General features: G+C 35.2%; 1 protein-coding gene across 12 annotated transcripts in view; it reads left to right on the top strand.

Moving 5' to 3' along the window:
- LOC138320406 (voltage-dependent calcium channel type A subunit alpha-1-like) overlaps positions 1-21,518 on the top strand; it is a 164,201-nt gene that overhangs the window by 11,864 nt on the left and 130,819 nt on the right. For all 12 annotated transcript variants that reach the window (XM_069263358.1, XM_069263357.1, XM_069263361.1 and 9 more), the window contains exon 2: positions 9,068-9,323. In XM_069263358.1, the coding sequence (XP_069119459.1) occupies positions 9,068-9,323 (256 nt within the window). The remainder of the gene's footprint in view (positions 1-9,067; positions 9,324-21,518) is intronic.

Here is a 21,518-nt window from a genome sequence, read left to right as displayed (position 1 = left end):
ACGGGAATGGTGGTATATAATCAGGAAAATGGTGGTATACTCAGGGGAATGGTAGTACATGTATATACTCATGGGAATGGTAGTATATACTCAGAGAAATGGTGGTATTATCAGGGGAATATTTGTATACTCAGGGGAATGGTAGTTATACTCAGGGGAATAGTAGTATACACAGGGGAATGGTGTTATACTCAGGAGAATGATAGTTATACTCAGAGGAATGGTACATGTAGTATATACTTTGGGGAATGGTAGTATATACTCAGAGGAATGGTAGTATACTCAGGGGAATGGTAGCTATACTCAGGGGAATGGTGGTATATACTTAGGGGAATGGTAGTTATACTCAGGGGAATGGTGGTATACTTAGATGACTATGTCTTTTTAAAATTTGACGTTATATTCATAAACACACGATGTCACTACCAGTACCTGCTTACAATTTCGGATGCAAATATTTAAAATAGAATTGAATACAAAACTTATTTTTGGAAATATTAAGGTATTCATTGAACAGATAACTGCTCCTTATCAGCCCCTTGCGGGTAATACTTTTGTTAAGATATGGTGGTACTGTAGTGTTAGATACTCAGGCATGATCTATAGACATCCACATAGTAATTTCCGTGCCGGTATCTATAGTGGTATGGTAGTGTAATTGATTATTCCCACAGCAGTCAGAGACCAATACCGTCAAACCCACCCAAACGTGGCCGACGTCCCAACACGCACAAAGCAAGTGAAATTACATTGGAAAACTTTGAATTGATCCAAGTGCATGTTACAATGTACATAGAAATAACACCAAATTTTAATGTGCTCAAAAAATGTTGCATCATGGTTTCATATTTTCATATTTTTGATTTATGTAAGTTTACCCCGAAGCAACGAAATAATTTATCATTTAGAATGATAAATGATAGTGTTAGAATGACAAGTATAAGTAACGATTGACACACGTATAAGATAATTTGAAAAAAGAAATCAGAGCAATGAACCTTAAGAAATTACAAATTTCATTTTACCGAAAAAAGTGAATGTACACATATAATATTATTTACAATGGTCTGCTTTGTATCTCGAAGCGTTCTAGACACTTGCTTTGTCCGAGCTACTATTCCTGTCGAGAATTCCACTTGGAATTATAGCACTTGGAGACCCTACGTCCCACGGGACTCCGTAATATCCACGACCATTTACAGTGGACATTAGTTATTGATACAGAAGACTCAATTCATGACTCCTATTCTGACCTCGTCTGTTCCGACTTAATACAATGACAGTAAATATATATCAAATCACCGAGTAGCACCGGAAGTCACGGTAACTATGTTGAAAAATAACATACAATGTTGGACTTAGCAGCAGCATATAGGTACAGTACTGTTCAGGCGATAGAATAATTTCAAAAATATCAGCTAAATTAACTAACTAAAGTAGAGAATGTGTACAGATTGTTAGCATGATAATGGGCAATCCTGGGCCAAGGATTCTATTTAGAATTTAAGCTTTATAATACAGCTGTCAAAACACAAAGGCCAAAGAAATACGGTTCATTTATGTTTATTTAGTTGATTTAGAAAGTGAATGTTAATACAAGTGATAACAGGAGTCTTGCGACAATGTAATATTTGTTATACGTTGTATAACACCAAGCTTACGTAATTAAGGAACCGCCGCTATCTATGATAATAATACACAATGTTTCCATCGACACTGGGTCTTCCTTTATTTTCAAGTTGTTCGACGTGTTCTCGCGATCGTGGGGAAAAATGAACTAATCAGCTGATTAAGTATAGTTGGTCATAGAACTGCGCTTTCCTTCCACTGGAATGTGACAAACCACGCCGAGATATTTTTATGGTGTTATATTTGTGTTTACACGTGACAATTATCTGTGTCTCATGAAAACGTCGAAGTAAAAATGTTAACTGTCACAGCAATACGCTAAAACTATCATGTGTTGATCTCTGCATCTCCTACTCCTCCAATAGCGTGCTGTAGCATGCATATGGTGTCCCAGAGAGTGGGTATATTGATTCTGGTTTTGATGCAGAGAGAACAGAGCGGGTCAAACTACCATCTACACAGAAAACATAAAGCTATTCGCCAATCGTCTACATTTGGGAGCCCACACCACAGCCGTTATGGGCTCGCTGATGCCAATAACGTGGCGGACGGATGTAGAGAGTTATGGAGAGGGGAGGGAGAGGGCACACCATCACGGACATGCAACACAGACATGTATGGAGAGTCAGTGGATTCACTAGGCCTTCCCATGTCCCTTCGAAGTACCTAATTAGCCAGATCCACATTGTTCTTATATATAGTAGACTCTGCATTCTTCAAGATATACGGCGTTAATGCCATTCCGGCGTCTTTTCTTACTCCCTTTCTTATCCTGCCTGTATACAGTCGTAGACTCTTCCAATACACATTCCAATTTTCTTTAAAAAGTTTGAGTTGAATAGATACTGATTATCCATGTATTACGCCATCATGATATTACTCGAAAACAATTAATTAGTATTCTTATGGAATTTCTCATTAGTGATCTAACAATGATCATCTCAATTAAAGAGAAGCAATATCTATATGTACAAATGAAATTCAAATTATATAACCATTTCTCCCATGCTTTCGTGCCACGTCGACATTATTTTACAATCCAACCTTGCCTTATGTTGGCTTGATTCCCAACGTGTTGAGATAGTAGAATAGAACTGGACAATATTTCATTCGAGAATATTGGCCGAGTAACAAAATGGGAGTAACTGTAGTTAGGCTGTTAAAGTCACTCAAACGATGGTATTATGTACGAGGGACGTTCTTCTTCCTGCCTATTCTCAAAACTAAGTGGGGAAAAAAGAGAGATAACATCTTGAATCGAATACTCAAATACTTCGAAGTTTGATCATTTTTCGTCGGGTTAATAAAGTTTGATTGTATCCATCTACAATGTGCCAAATAAACTCAACAAATCTATTTTGTGTTGCATGTATATGTATGTTATACGAAAGCACTCAATCTCTCGCATATCAAACGATTGTATCTAAACGGTTCACTTTTATTAAGATATTAAGCATTGCATTGTTGTTGAAAATATAATTACTTACAACTATATATGTTATGGAGCAGATGATGTTTAGATGGAATGATATATTCTAAGTACCACTGTCAACATCAACATAAATCCAGTGGACAGATACTACCAGAGTAAAGTTTAACTACATTTATAATGATGTGAATGATATATTCTAAGTAACACTGCCAACATCAACATAAATCCAGTGGACAGATACTACCGAGTACTGTTTAACTACATTTATAATGATGTGAATGATATATTCTAAGTAACACTGTCAACATCAACATAAATCCAGTGGACAGATACTACCGAGTACTGTTTAACTACATTTATAATGATGTAAATGATATATTCTAAGTAACACTGTCAACATCAACATAAATCTAGTGGACAGATACTACCGAGTACTGTTTAACTACATTTATAATGATGTGAATGATATATTCTAAGTAACACTGTCAACATCAACATAAATCTAGTGGACAGATACTACCGAGTACTGTTTAACTACATTTATAATGATGTGAATGATATATTCTAAGTAACACTGTCAACATCAACATAAATCCAGTGGACAGATACTACCGAGTACTGTTTAAACTACATTTATAATGATGTGAATGATATATTCTAAGTAACACTGTCAACATCAACATAAATCCAGTGGACAGATACTACCGAGTACTGTTTAACTACATTTATAATGATGTGAATGATATATTCTAAGTAACACTGTCAACATCAACATAAAATCCAGTGGACAGATACTACCGAGTACTGTTTAACTACATTTATAATGATGTGAATGATATATTCTAAGTAACACTGTCAACATCAACATAAATCCAGTGGACAGATACTACCGAGTACTGTTTAACTACATTTATAATGATGTGAATGATATATTCTAAGTACCACTGTCAACATCAACATAAATCCAGTGGACAGATACTACCGAGTACTGTTTAAACTACATTTATAATGATGTGAATGATATATTCTAAGTAACACTGTCAACATCAACATAAATCCAGTGGACAGATACTACCGAGTACTGTTTAACTACATTTATAATGATGTGAATGATATATTCTAAGTACCACTGTCAACATCAACATAAATCCAGTGGACAGATACTACCGAGTACTGTTTAACTACATTTATAATGATGTGAATGATATATTCTAAGTAACACTGTCAACATCAACATAAATCAGTGGACAATACCGAGTGATGTGAATGATATATTCTAAGTACCACTGTCAACATCTACTGTTTAACCGATACATTTAACTACATATATGATGTGAATGATATATTAAGTATTCACTAAGTACAGAACTGGTCTAACTACATTACTCACTGTCAACATCAACATAAACAGTGGACAGATACTACCGAGTACTGTTTAACTACATTTATAATGATGTGAATGATATATTCTAAGTAACACTGTCAACATCAACATAAATCCAGTGGACAGATACTACCGAGTACTGTTTAACTACATTTATAATGATGTGAATGATATATTCTAAGTACTACTGTCTACATTGGACAGATACTACCGAGTACTAATACATGATGAAATGATATATTCTAAGTACCACTGTCAACATCAACATAAATCCAGTGGACAGATACTACCGAGTACTGTTTAACTACATTTATAATGATGTGAATATGAATGATATAATTATAAGTACCACTGTCAACATCACATAAATCCAGTGGACAGATACTACCGAGTACTGTTTAACTACATTTATAATGATGTGAATGATATATTCTAAGTAACACTGTCAACATCAACATAAATCCAGTGGACAGATACTACCGAGTACTGTTTAACTACATTTATAATGATGTGAATGATATATTCTAAGTACCACTGTCAACATCAACATAAATCCAGTGGACAGATACTACCGAGTACTGTTTAACTACATTTATAATGATGTGAATGATATATTCTAAGTACCACTGTCAACATCAACATAAATCCAGTGGACAGATACTACCGAGTACTGTTTAACTACATTTATAATGATGTGAATGATATATTCTAAGTAACACTGTCAACATCTACATAAATCCAGTGGACAGATACTACCGAGTACTGTTTAACTACATTTATAATGATGTGAATGATATATTCTAAGTACCACTGTCAACATCAACATAAATCTAGTGGACAGATACTACCGAGTACTGTTTAACTACATTTATAATGATGTGAATGATATATTCTAAGTACCACTGTCAACATCAACATAAATCCAGTGGACAGATACTACCGAGTACTGTTTAACTACATTTATAATGATGTGAATGATATATTCTAAGTAACACTGTCAACATCAACATAAATCTAGTGGACAGATACTACCGAGTACTGTTTAACTACATTTATAATGATGTGAATGATATATTCTAAGTAACACTGTCAACATCAACATAAATCCAGTGGACAGATACTACCGAGTACTGTTTAACTACATTTATAATGATTGTGAATGATATATTCTAAGTACCACTGTCAACATCAACATAAATCCAGTGGACAGATACTACCGAGTACTGTTTAACTACATTTATAATGATGTGAATGATATATTCTAAGTACCACTAACATCAACATAAATCCAGTGGACAGATACTACCGAGAGTACTGTTTAACTACATTTATAATGATGTGAAATGATTATATTCTAAGTACCACTGTCAACATCAACATAAATCCAGTGGACAGATACTACCGAGTACTGTTTAACTACATTTATAATGATGTGAATGATATATTCTAAGTACCACTGTCAACATCTACATAAATCAGCAACATCACATAAATCAGTGGACAGATACTACCGAGTACTGTTTAACTACATTTATAATGATGTGAATGATATATTCTAAGTACCACTGTCAACATCAACATAAATCCAGTGGACAGATACTACCGAGTACTGTTTAACTACATTTATAATGATGTGAATGATATATTCTAAGTACCACTGTCAACATCAACATAAATCCAGTGGACAGATACTACCGAGTACTGTTTAACTACATTTATAATGATGTGAATGATATATTCTAAGTAACACTGTCAACATCAACATAAATCTAGTGGACAGATACTACCGAGTACTGTTTAACTACATTTATAATGATGTGAATGATATATTCTAAGTAACACTGTCAACATCAACATAAATCCAGTGGACAGATACTACCGAGTACTGTTTAACTACATTTATAATGATGTGAATGATATATTCTAAGTACACTGTCAACATCAACATAAATCCAGTGGACAGATACTACCGAGTACTGTTTAACTACATTTATAATGATGTGAATGATATATTCTAAGTAACACTGTCAACATCAACATAAATCCAGTGGACAGATACTACCGAGTACTGTTTAACTACATTTATAATGATGTGAATGATATATTCTAAGTACCACTGTCAACATCAACATAAATCCAGTGGACAGATACTACCGAGTACTGTTTAACTACATTTATAATGATGTGAATGATATATTCTAAGTAACACTGTCAACATCAACATAAATCCAGTGGACAGATACTACCGAGTACTGTTTAAACTACATTTATAATGATGTGAATGATATATTCTAAGTAACACTGTCAACATCAACATAAATCCAGTGGACAGATACTACCGAGTACTGTTTAACTACATTTATAATGATGTGAATGATATATTCTAAGTAACACTGTCAACATCAACATAAATCCAGTGGACAGATACTACCGAGTACTGTTTAACTACATTTATAATGATGTGAATGATATATTCTAAGTACCACTGTCAACATCTACATAAATCCAGTGGACAGATACTACCGAGTACTGTTTAACTACATTTATAATGATGTGAATGATATATTCTAAGTACCACTGTCAACATCAACATAAATCCAGTGGACAGATACTACCGAGTACTGTTTAACTACATTTATAATGATGTGAATGATATATTCTAAGTAACACTGTCAACATCAACATAAATCCAGTGGACAGATACTACCGAGTACTGTTTAACTACATTTATAATGATGTGAATGATATATTCTAAGTAACACTGTCAACATCAACATAAATCCAGTGGACAGATACTACCGAGTACTGTTTAACTACATTTATAATGATGTGAATGATATATTCTAAGTACCACTGTCAACATCAACATAAATCCAGTGGACAGATACTACCGAGTACTGTTTAACTACATTTATAATGATGTGAATGATATATTCTAAGTAACACTGTCAACATCAACATAAATCCAGTGGACAGATACTACCGAGTACTGTTTAACTACATTTATAATGATGTGAATGATATATTCTAAGTAACACTGTCAACATCAACATAAATCAGTGGACAGATACTACCGAGTACTGTTTAACTACATTTATAATGATGTGAATGATATATTCTAAGTAACACTGTCAACATCAACATAAATCCAGTGGACAGATACTACCGAGTACTGTTTAACTACATTTATAATGATGTGAATGATATATTCTAAGTAACACTGTCAACATCAACATAAATCCAGTGGACAGATACTACCGAGTACTGTTTAACTACATTTATAATGATGTGAATGATATATTCTAAGTAACACTGTCAACATCAACATAAATCCAGTGGACAGATACTACCGAGTACTGTTTAACTACATTTATAATGATGTGAATGATATATTCTAAGTAACACTGTCAACATCAACATAAATCTAGTGGACAGATACTACCGAGTACTGTTTAACTACATTTATAATGATGTGAATGATATATTCTAAGTAACACTGTCAACATCAACATAAATCCAGTGGACAGATACTACCGAGTACTGTTTAACTACATTTATAATGATGTGAATGATATATTCTAAGTAACACTGTCAACATCAACATAAATCTAGTGGACAGATACTACCGAGTACTGTTTAACTACATTTATAATGATGTGAATGATATATTCTAAGTAACACTGTCAACATCAACATAAATCCAGTGGACAGATACTACCGAGTACTGTTTAACTACATTTATAATGATGTGAATGATATATTCTAAGTAACACTGTCAACATCAACATAAATCTAGTGGACAGATACTACCGAGTACTGTTTAACTACATTTATAATGATGTGAATGATATATTCTAAGTACCACTGTCAACATCAACATAAATCCAGTGGACAGATACTACCGAGTACTGTTTAACTACATTTATAATGATGTGAATGATATATTCTAAGTAACACTGTCAACATCAACATAAATACAGTGGACAGATACTACCGAGTACTGTTTAACTACATTTATAATGATGTGAATGATATATTCTAAGTACCACTGTCAACATCAACATAAATCTAGTGGACAGATACTACCGAGTACTGTTTAACTAATTTACAATGGTGTACCCAACAGACAATGCTTCTTACCACTGAACATGTTCTCCGACCAAAAGTTCATCAGTGTTGGTACGACATACCAAATTATACCAAATGGTGGGATATTTAATGGAGAATTTACATGCGTATATCTCAATAAAGTAATTTTGAGGATGTCTACCTGCTACCATTCCAACAACTACGCGTACCTAATACGATATGGTATACTGCGATGATGAACATTTACCTAATGAATAAGATAAATCGACAAACTCCTATTATGACAAGAGTGAAATAGTTGTCACAAGGGAACATCAATTGGCAAAAATTCGTGAGTTTTAGAGTAAAAGTATTTTACTGATGGTTTCTCAGGTTAAATGCAAACATGTAGATACAAGAAAATCTTATGTAAACATGAAGTATTATCGGTGACCTTGCTTTCAAATGTCGTTTGTTGCAGTGTTAACGTAAATTTCGTAATCTTATATAATTTTCAGAAAATTTCTATCATGTCTTGTTTTTCATCGTTCCAGCTAACTCCCGGCTACGATACAAATCCCGCACCATGATTGGGGCTACCGGAAGTCGACACATGTCGCAGCGTCGTCGTGCGTCGCTTGCCGCCTCCAATACCTCGCCGTCCATGTTTTCACCTTTAGAACAACTGTCGGAAAGGGACGAGAATTCACCAGCTCGGCCACCAATGAGACGCCGGGCTGTAGACACATCCGACTACCGGACATGCGCAATACTCCAGACACGACTTAAGGAAGTGAAACATTATCCTGAGTAAGTATCGATTTCGATTTTTTTTTTATTTTTCAAACTCTGGTGTTAAATTTCATTGCACATTAAAAACGGCAAACAGAACAACACAGTAAATAAAACACATGTAATGAAAATAGAGAACTCAATACCGGGTTAAAGAAACTTTTGGGGAACCCAAGTTTTGAGCAAGCGTGACTGACGAGGAATATAGGATTAAGTTTGATGACAGTGATTATTCCATGGATTTACTTAAATAGCAAGGATGCTGGTGCACGGAGGTTTATATTTCGACAAAAGCTGGATGGATTTACATAAACTCGAAACTTGGGCATCTCAAAATCATGTGCCCGTGTTATAATGTATAGCACTTATAAAGTAAATCATATTCATTTCGGCATTTTAAGGAAACGTTGATGTTAATTTTGAAGACATTAAAGATTTTAATGGTGCAATGGAATAGCGCCAGGAGAGTACTCAACACAACAACCACTGTTAGTCGTAAGAAACTATTTTACCATGTTTCCTTTGCAGCATTTCTTCCTACACTTGTCATGATGATGCCGGCCTGTGATATCTTTTCAAACTTTATCTGTCAATTTCTTTTTACCTAAACGCGTGAAACACAAATAGGAAACATTGCACGGTACTTTTTTCATCATACATGTATTGTTCTGTTCGAGTTGTCATCTCCTGAGATTCATCAGTGTTCCAGTAAGACAATACTATATTGTAGATACATCAGTAATTAGACAATAACAGATACAGCAGAGTTCAGACAATGATAAATACAGCAGGATTAAGAAAATAAAAGACACATTAGAATTTAGACAATAATAGATACAGCAGAATTTAGACAATAATAGATACAGTAGAATTTAGACAATAATAGATACAGTAGAATTTAGACAATAATAGATACAGTAGAATTTAGACAATAATAGATACAGTAGCAATTAGACAATGAAAATAAGCAGATTTAGACAATATAATAGAGAATTTAGACAATAGATAGATACAGCAGAATTTAGACAATATAGATACAGTAGAATTTAGACAATAAAAGATAGAGCAGAATTTAGACAATGATAGATACAGTAGAATTTAGACAATAAAAGATACAGTAGAATTTAGACAATAATAGATACAGTAGAATTTAGACAATAATAGATACAGTAGAATTTAGACAATAATAGATACAGTAGAATTTAGACAATAATAGATACAGTAGAATTTAGACAATAATAGATACAGTAGAATTTAGACAATAATAGATACAGTAGAATTTAGACAATAAAGATAAGAGATTTAGACAAATGATAGACAATAATAAGAGAAATTTAGACATAAAGATAGAGCAATATAGATACAGTAGAATTTAGACATAAAGATACAGTAGAATTTAGACAATGATAGATACAGTAGAATTAAGACAATGATAGATACAGTAGAATTTAGACAATAATAGAGAGAATAGACAATGATAGATACAGTTTTTAGACAATAATAGATAGACAATAGTAGAATTTAGACAATAATAGATACAGTAGAATTTAGACAATAATAGATACAGTAGAATTTAGAAATTAGACAGTAGAATAATTAGACAATAATAGATAGCATAGATATTTAGACAATGATAGATAAGAAATTAGAGACAATATAGATATAAAAAGATAGAGAGAATTTAGACAATATGATAGATTACAGTAGAATTTAGACAATAAAAGATAGAGCAGAATTTAGACAATATAGATACAGTAGAATTTAGACAATAATAGATACAGTAGAATTTAGACAATAAAATAAGAGATAGACAGATAGAAATTTAGACAATAATAGATACAGTAGAATTTAGACAATTTAGATAGATACAGTAGAATTTAGACAATAATAGATACAGTAGAATTTAGACAATAGATAGATACAGTAGAATTTAGACAATAAAGATACAGTAGAATTTAGACAATAAAGATAAGAGATTAGACAATAGTCAGTAAATTAGACAATAATAGATACAGTAGAATTTAGACAATAATAGATACAGTAGAATTTAGACAATAATAGATACAGTAGAATTTAGACAATAATAGATACAGTAGAATTTAGACAATAATAGATACAGTAGAATTTAGACAATAATAGATACAGTAGAATTTAGACAATAATAGATACAGTAGAATTTAGACAATAAAAGATACAGTAGAATTAAGACAATAATAGATACAGTAGAATTTAGACAATAACATATACAACATGATTTAGACACGACATTGTTTAGTTTAAATAATGTGTTTATTCAAATAAGCAATGAAGATATACATACACATACAAATACATACAGCTAGGAAAGGAAAACAACGGTATTGTTTGTTCTGTTTTGGCTACATTTGTTACATTGCGAGTGTGCGTCGAATTCTGTCTGTAACCAGACATTAACTTTCCCCAGTGCACCAATCATATCCCATAACGCATTCGCCATATAATCACGTGACATGTGGCCATTGACCCCGTGAAGTGCTATTTAAGAAACCTGCTAATGGATTTTTAAATACATAAAATGCCGTCAAATGTGACATTATTGTCAATTTTTCCAATCTCGAATCAAATCATACTTGTTTTATTATTTGATACTATCATCATATGATCCTAAAATTTCAAAGTAATCTTCATGTACGTACATTTGTATCTAAATAAAGAATTACCTACACATATATATATATCTATTAGCATGCTACGAAATATCTCGTCATCCTTTAACGTATGACCATATGTAATAGATCGACTGTTATGTCAACCAATCGTCGAGTAGCAACACGTGTGCTGATATCATTATTATATAAAAGATAGGTCACGTGTCGGCATTACCATCAAACAAGGTATGTACATATATCAGCACTCGGGTACTGTCAGAACAACCTGTATAGAACGAATCGACAGACCTAATTTATCACGCAATATCACCTAGAATTAAAACTTAAAAAGCCGTGACTACTTTAAACAGTGTAATAACTTAGACACATGATATGATAAAACATATAAGATCTCCAAAGAGTATTCATTATAAATAAAGTCTTATCGTCCCATATGAAATGAATACAAATTTAAGAAACTGTTAATCACATATCTTCAAAAACCTAAATTTTGGGGAATTTCAACGTCAAAATATAATTGTAAAACTCCAGCGGAGGCCACCATTTTGTGACAACGTGCTCGAATCCTGGTATCACGTCATTGTGCACTGACGTTAAGTTATAACTTCATAATGTAATTTTAACCAATGGCAAAGCTCTATGTCAAATATAAATATTTCATCGGATATCAGACGGATTATGTGATAAAAGCATTTATTAAAATTCATTCATTCATCTATTCTGTACAACAGACTATTGTTTACTATCCAATGGTATTAGATAATCAAATATCAAACGGTTGGCCAGGTAGTGAAGTACCTAGTGATAAATATACATATTTTTTTATCAATTGGAACAATAAACGACCATGGAATTTAATGTTTTATTTTACTGTGGTAAACATATCAGTAAAATATGCAATATATATATTGTGACAGAAAAATGACTATTGCAAATGTTGATGCACAAACTTGTATGATAATGAGGGAGTTATTTCTATTTACATTCAAATTTCAATATAAATATAATACTTCATCTTAACTTAAATAATAAATCGGTGTCCCTTTTGTGAACAGTTTTACATGTGTCCTAACCACACTCTTCTTTACATTGAACACAACGTGTAAATCTGAAATGTTTGATGGAGTACCAATGATTTCACTACAAATTCATCCTCATTTTCCGTTTTGAATAATCAGTAAGTGAATAACTCAGATTCCTTTCAACAATATACTGAGTAATGTAGTGTATGGAACCTAATCACTCAATAAGTGGATCGTCTAGGTGTAGTGTATGGAACCTAATCACTCAATAAGTGGATCGTCTAGGTGTAGTGTATGGAACCTAATCACTCAATAAGTGGATCGTCTAGGTGTAGTGTATGGAACCTAATCACTCAATAAGTGGATCGTCTAGGTGTAGTGTATGGAACCTAATCACTCAATAAGTGGATCGTCTAGGTGTAGTGTATGGAACCTAATCACTCAATAAGTGGATCGTCTAGGTGTAGTGTATGGAACCTAATCACTCAATAAGTGGATCGTCTAGGTGTAGTGTATGGAACCTAATCACTCAATAAGTGGATCGTCTAGGTGTAGTGTATGGAACCTAATCACTCAATAAGTGGATCGTCTAGGTGTAGTGTATGGAACCTAATCACTCAATAAGTGGATCGTCTAGGTGTAGTGTATGGAACCTAATCACTCAATAAGTGGATCGTCTAGGTGTAGTGTATGGAACCTAATCACTCAATAAGTGGATCGTCTAGGTGTAGTGTATGGAACCTAATCACTCAATAAGTGGATCGTCTAGGTGTAGTGTATGGAACCTAATCACTCAATAAGTGGATCGTCTAGGTGTAGTGTATGGAACCTAATCACTCAATAAGTGGATCGTCTAGGTGTAGTGTATGGAACCTAATCACTCAATAAGTGGATCGTCTAGGTGTAGTGTATGGAACCTAATCACTCAATAAGTGGATCGTCTAGGTGTAGTGTATGGAACCTAATCACTCAATAAGTGGATCGTCTAGGTGTAGTGTATGGAACCTAATCACTCAATAAGTGGATCGTCTAGGTGTAGTGTATGGAACCTAATCACTCAATAAGTGGATCGTCTAGGTGTAGTGTATGGAACCTAATCACTCAATAAGTGGATCGTCTAGGTGTAGTGTATGGAACCTAATCACTCAATAAGTGGATCGTCTAGGTGTAGTGTATGGAACCTAATCACTCAATAAGTGGATCGTCTAGGTGTAGTGTATGGAACCTAATCACTCAATAAGTGGATCGTCTAGGTGTAGTGTATGGAACCTAATCACTCAATAAGTGGATCGTCTAGGTGTAGTGTATGGAACCTAATCACTCAATAAGTGGATCGTCTAGGTGTAGTGTATGGAACCTAATCACTCAATAAGTGGATCGTCTAGGTGTAGTGTATGGAACCTAATCACTCAATAAGTGGATCGTCTAGGTGTAGTGTATGGAACCTAATCACTCAATAAGTGGATCGTCTAGGTGTAGTGTATGGAACCTAATCACTCAATAAGTGGATCGTCTAGGTGTAGTGTATGGAACCTAATCACTCAATAAGTGGATCGTCTAGGTGTAGTGTATGGAACCTAATCACTCAATAAGTGGATCGTCTAGGTGTAGTGTATGGAACCTAATCACTCAATAAGTGGATCGTCTAGGTGTAGTGTATGGAACCTAATCACTCAATAAGTGGATCGTCTAGGTGTAGTGTATGGAACCTAATCACTCAATAAGTGGATCGTCTAGGTGTAGTGTATGGAACCTAATCACTCAATAAGTGGATCGTCTAGGTGTAGTGTATGGAACCTAATCACTCAATAAGTGGATCGTCTAGGTGTAGTGTATGGAACCTAATCACTCAATAAGTGGATCGTCTAGGTGTAGTGTATGGAACCTAATCACTCAATAAGTGGATCGTCTAGGTGTAGTGTATGGAACCTAATCACTCAATAAGTGGATCGTCTAGGTGTAGTGTATGGAACCTAATCACTCAATAAGTGGATCGTCTAGGTGTAGTGTATGGAACCTAATCACTCAATAAGTGGATCGTCTAGGTGTAGTGTATGGAACCTAATCACTCAATAAGTGGATCGTCTAGGTGTAGTGTATGGAACCTAATCACTCAATAAGTGGATCGTCTAGGTGTAGTGTATGGAACCTAATCACTCAATAAGTGGATCGTCTAGGTGTAGTGTATGGAACCTAATCACTCAATAAGTGGATCGTCTAGGTGTAGTGTATGGAACCTAATCACTCAATAAGTGGATCGTCTAGGTGTAGTGTATGGAACCTAATCACTCAATAAGTGGATCGTCTAGGTGTAGTGTATGGAACCTAATCACTCAATAAGTGGATCGTCTAGGTGTAGTGTATGGAACCTAATCACTCAATAAGTGGATCGTCTAGGTGTAGTGTATGGAACCTAATCACTCAATAAGTGGATCGTCTAGGTGTAGTGTATGGAACCTAATCACTCAATAAGTGGATCGTCTAGGTGTAGTGTATGGAACCTAATCACTCAATAAGTGGATCGTCTAGGTGTATTGTATGGAACCTAATCACTCAATAAGTGGATCGTCTAGGTGTAGTGTATGGAACCTAATCACTCAATAAGTGGATCGTCTAGGTGTAGTGTATGGAACTCTAATCACTCCAATAAGTGGATCGTCTAGGTGTAGTGTATGGAACCTAATCACTCAATAAGTGGATCGTCTAGGTGTAGTGTATGGAACCTAATCACTCAATAAGTGGATCGTCTAGGTGTAGTGTATGGAACCTAATCACTCAATAAGTGGATCGTCTAGGTGTAGTGTATGGAACCTAATCACTCAATAAGTGGATCGTCTAGGTGTAGTGTATGGAACCTAATCACTCAATAAGTGGATCGTCTAGGTGTGTAGTGTATGGAACCTAATCACTCAATAAGTGGATCGTCTAGGTGTAGTGTATGGAACCTAATCACTCAATAGGATGTTAGGTGTAGTGTATGGAACCTAATCACTCAATAGTGGTCGTCTAGGTGTAGTGTATGGAACCTAATCACTCAATAAGTGGATCGTCTAGGTGTAGTGTATGGAACCTAATCACTCAATAAGTGGATCGTCTAGGTGTAGTGTGTATGGAACCTAATCACTCAATAAGTGGATCGTCTAGGTGTAGTGTATGGAACCTAATCACTCAATAAGTGGATCGTCTAGGTGTAGTGTATGGAACCTAATCACTCAATAAGTGGATCGTCTAGGTAGTGTATGTGTGTAGTGTATGGAACCTAATCACTCAATAAGTGGATCGTCTAGGTGTAGTGTATGGAACCTAATCACTCAATAAGTGGATCGTCTAGGTGTAGTGTATGGAACCTAATCACTCAATAAGTGGATCGTCTAGGTGTAGTGTATGGAACCTAATCACTCAATATGTGTAGGTGGAACTATCATCAGTGGATGTAGGTGTAGTGTATGGAACCTAATCACTCAATAAGTGGATCGTCTAGGTGTAGTGTATGGAACCTAATCACTCAATAAGTGGATCGTCTAGGTGTAGTGTATGGAACCTAATCACTCAATAAGTGGATCGTCTAGGTGTAGTGTATGGAACCTAATCACTCAATAAGTGGATCGTCTAGGTGTAGTGTATGGAACCTAATCACTCAATAAGTGGATCGTCTAGGTGTAGTGTATGGAACCTAATCACTCAATAAGTGGATCGTCTAGGTGTAGTGTATGGAACCTAATCACTCAATAAGTGGATCGTCTAGGTGTAGTGTATGGAACCTAATCACTCAATAAGTGGATCGTCTAGGTGTAGTGTATGGAACCTAATCACTCAATAAGTGGATCGTCTAGGTGTAGTGTATGGAACCTAATCACTCAATAAGTGGATCGTCTAGGTGTAGTGTATGGAACCTAATCACTCAATAAGTGGATCGTCTAGGTGTAGTGTATGGAACCTAATCACTCAATAAGTGGATCGTCTAGGTGTAGTGTATGGAACCTAATCACTCAATAAGTGGATCGTCTAGGTGTAGTGTATGGAACCTAATCACTCAATAAGTGGATCGTCTAGGTGTGTAGTGTATGGAACCTAATCACTCAATAAGTGGATCGTCTAGGTGTAGTGTATGGAACCTAATCACTCAATAAGTGGATCGTCTAGGTGTAGTGTATGGAACCTAATCACTCAATAAGTGGATCGTCTAGGTGTAGTGTATGGAACCTAATCACTCAATAAGTGGATCGTCTAGGTGTAGTGTATGGAACCTAATCACTCAATAAGTGGATCGTCTAGGTGTAGTGTATGGAACCTAATCACTCAATAAGTGGATCGTCTAGGTGTAGTGTATGGAACCTAATCACTCAATAAGTGGATCGTCTAGGTGTAGTGTATGGAACCTAATCACTCAATAAGTGGATCGTCTAAGGTGTAGGATATGGAATAACACTCAATAAGTGATCGTCTATAGTATGGAACCTATCACTCATAAGTGGATCGTTAGGTGTAGTGTATGGAACCTAATCACTCAATAAGTGGATCGTCTAGGTGTAGTGTATGGAACCTAATCACTCAATAAGTGGATCGTCTAGGTGTAGTGTATGGAACCTAATCACTCAATAAGTGGATCGTCTAGGTGTAGTGTATGGAACCTAATCACTCAATAAGTGGATCGTCTAGGTGTAGTGTATGGAACCTAATCACTCAATAAGTGGATCGTCTAGGTGTAGTGTATGGAACCTAATCACTCAATAAGTGGATCGTCTAGGTGTAGTGTATGGAACCTAATCACTCAATAAGTGGATCGTCTAGGTGTAGTGTATGGAACCTAATCACTCAATAAGTGGATCGTCTAGGTGTAGTGTATGGAACCTAATCACTCAATAAGTGGATCGTCTAGGTAGTATGAGTGTCGATGTAAACCTAATCACTCAATAAGTGGATCGTCTAGGTGTAGTGTATGGAACCTAATCACTCAATAAGTGGATCGTCTAGGTGTAGTGTATGGAACCTAATCACTCAATAAGTGGATCGTCTAGGTGTAGTGTATGGAACCTAATCACTCAATAAGTGGATCGTCTAGGTGTAGTGTATGGAACCTAATCACTCAATAAGTGGATCGTCTAGGTGTAGTGTGTAGCCCATTTTAGAATTAATGTTGATTTTGCATCCTGATTTTTCTTTTGCAGATATTTTCAAAATTTGTTCCATTCCTAGTCATGAATTGGATTACAAAAACAATTTTGCTAGTAAAATTCCTTCATGGAAAATATCATTGCAAATAGGGTATTTTAACAGTCAATTTTTATTAATTGTCACAAGATTACAATTCCCTGCAATAATCATTTGTATCTTAATTTCTGAGTTTGGTGTTAGTAACTATCACTATAACTGCGTGTTAAATCCATTTTGTTTCGATGGTCATGTAACTATGATTAGACAAATGAAATGTATTATGAAATACGCGTGTATTTATGTATAAATATGTCCATTAGACCAAACAGTATTGTACCTGTGTCGCCAACAGATAGGTACTGTTAGTTGTTTTGTTGAAATGCTTGACGGGTTTAAGGAGACGGATATTTTTTAACCGTTTCAGAAATACATCTTATCGATATGTGTGTTTTCTTCGGCTTATTCCACACCAATGTGTGGTTTAACCTATGAATTGAGTCGATGGGTATTCCAGAATGTCATAATACCACATATCTCGTGAAAGTGAACTATTTATTTGTCGCGATGAATGTAAAATGTCACTTGTGTTGATTGTGGTGATATTACTAAGAGAGCTAGTTTCTAAGAAACAACGCCTTTTTGCAAGACGTTGTCTATTCTATATGTCTATATGGAAATTTTCAGAGAATGTGGTTATTCTATAATCAGTGTTATTATATAAGATAATTGCTGGTAAATGAATACAGTTGTGACTTTCGTTGTATGAAGTCATTCGAAATACCATGCAAATTTTGGTTGTATGAAGTCATTTGAAATACCATTCATATTTTGGTTGCATGAGGACATTCGTATATCCATGCACATTTTGTTTGCATGAAGTCCTTCGAAATACCATGCACATTTCGGTTGTATGAAGTATTCGTAATACCATGCACATTTTGGTTGTATGAAGTCATTCGAAATACCATTCACATTTTGGTTGCATGAGGACATTCGTAAATCTATGCACATTTTGTTTTCATGAAGTCCTTCGAAATACCATGCACATTTTGGTTGTATGAAGTATTCGTAATACCATTCACATTTTGGTTGTATGAAGTATTCGTAATACCATGTGCATTTTGGTTGTATGAAGTCATTCGTAATACCATGTACATTTTCGTTGTATGAAGTCCTTCGTAATACCATTCACATTTTGGTTATATAAAGTCATTCGTAATACCATTCACATTTTGTTTGTATGAAGTCCTTCGTAATACCATGTACATTTTGGTTGTATGAGTCATTCGTAATACCATATAATTTTGGTTGTATGAAGTCATTCGTAATACCATTGACATATTGGTTGCATGAAGTCCTTCGAAATACCATGCACATTTTTGTTGTATGAAGTCATTCGCAATATCATTCACATTCTGGTTGCATGAAGTCATTCGTAATACCAGGCATGCTTTGGTTGTATGAAGTCATTCGTAATACCTATACATTTTATACTGGTAGCCGTATAAAATACGCAAAATGGCAAGCAAATGTGTTACGTAGAAATTCTGCGGAATTATTGCTCAATAAGACATTTACCCTGAAAACAAAATAGATCAGCCCTCTGTGGAAATTCTTTAGGAACTGTAAATATATTTTTCCCAATTGTGTGTTTGAGAATTTTTGTAAGCTAGAATTGATGATTGCAGTTGTGGTGGTTGGAAGAATTTAACATTACCATTGAATGCATTTGCGGATGTGACGTGTGTGAAGGTATCTCGTGTGGCATACATAATCAAACAATTGCACTTTGCAAGGTCTTTATGTTTATTCGTATAATAATTTCGAAATAAAATCCCACACGTATTATACACAATTTTGCACATGTAGTGGTAGCGTACTTTATCTGATTTGAAGCCCCGTTTAGTGTTTTATGAATTGTTTGTCATAGCACATACACGTGGAGGCACACGTAAATGTGATGCTGTGTCTCGACACTACAACATACCATTGCTGTCATTGTATTACAATGATACAGCAGCGGTATGATCAGCTCAGTCTCAATTATTTTAATAATACTTGAATACCAAATAAAGAACATTTTATTTATAGTAACCCTAGCTTACTCGCCCACCGCGTGTATCGATCTGTCGTGAAGAATAGGAAAGAGTATACTAATGTTTACTTTCAGAGTTTAAATAATGATGTAATGGCGGCTGTGATTGTGGGGTCGTCTTCGGATAGACTTGCGTGAGAAATTGTTAATGTTTGCCGAGACAGATATTCAGAGCGAGTCGCGGGAAACCCTTGTTTATAATGTCGACCAATCCCACGTGACAAATGGCGGCAGTTTCCTCAGTACAGGGTATAAGCCTATTACAAATGGCTGACCCGATAGTACAAGTGACTACGTGACAAATGACGGCAGTTTCATCAGTTCTCGGAAGAGCAGTAACCAATGAGCGAGCCCTAGATCAGAAGGGGTAACACGTAAATGACCAGAGATTGCTTCGTGTTAGTATATGGACATCACGTAAATGACCAGAGATTGCTTCGTGTTAGTATATGGACATCACGTAAATGACCAGAGATTGCTTCGTGTTAGTATATGGACATCACGTAAATGACCAGAGATTGCTTCGTGTTAGTATATGGACATCACGTAAATACCTGGTTCTACGTGACAACATTCCTATAGAATGCGACACTATTGGCTTCTTAGGTATACTATATGTTCTGGTCAATATGCAACATGTTTTATTCCATCACACGATTTTTCAAATATATCATTTTTTTCACTAACATTTTTTTTATGTTGAACATATTATCCTTCAATACAGAAACAAACTACCTAGTCCGCCGACTGCCGTCTATAAACAAAATAAATAATCCGAATCAATCAAAACAAGCCGACTATAACTATTATACCGCTTTGATTACAACAGGTTTCTTGTTATTTCAAGTATTCAGCCATCTCTTTAACGTTGCACGACAAGAGAACATATCAACTCTGAAAAAGTAACCATATGCTACATATATGTTGAGATTAGTTCCTCTCGGGTACCCTTGGCTGTGTCGCACGCGTATGCTTCGGCATTCCAGATATGTCTGGAGAGTGGTATTAGCAGTCTAAGTGTTGGATTAGTTTTCATTCTCTGACATTTCACACGCCAGACAATTGCTAGTAATACCGATAGAAGGTCATGCGTTTTAGTTATACCTTCTTTAGCGCGATACCACCACTTAACGACGACTTGTGCATCCTTAGAAGGTCAGACACAACTACAATCCACCGCAGGAGACCGCTAGGTCAGAGGGTCAGACAAGACTACAATCCACCGCAGGAGACCGCTAGGTCACAAGGTCAGACACAACTACAATCCACCGCAGGAGACCGCTAGGCCACAAGG

The sequence above is a fragment of the Argopecten irradians genome, chromosome 4 (assembly GCF_041381155.1).
Source record: "Argopecten irradians isolate NY chromosome 4, Ai_NY, whole genome shotgun sequence".
Classification (NCBI taxonomy): Eukaryota; Metazoa; Mollusca; class Bivalvia; order Pectinida; family Pectinidae; genus Argopecten; species Argopecten irradians.
This window is presented reverse-complemented; position numbering and strand designations above follow the sequence as displayed.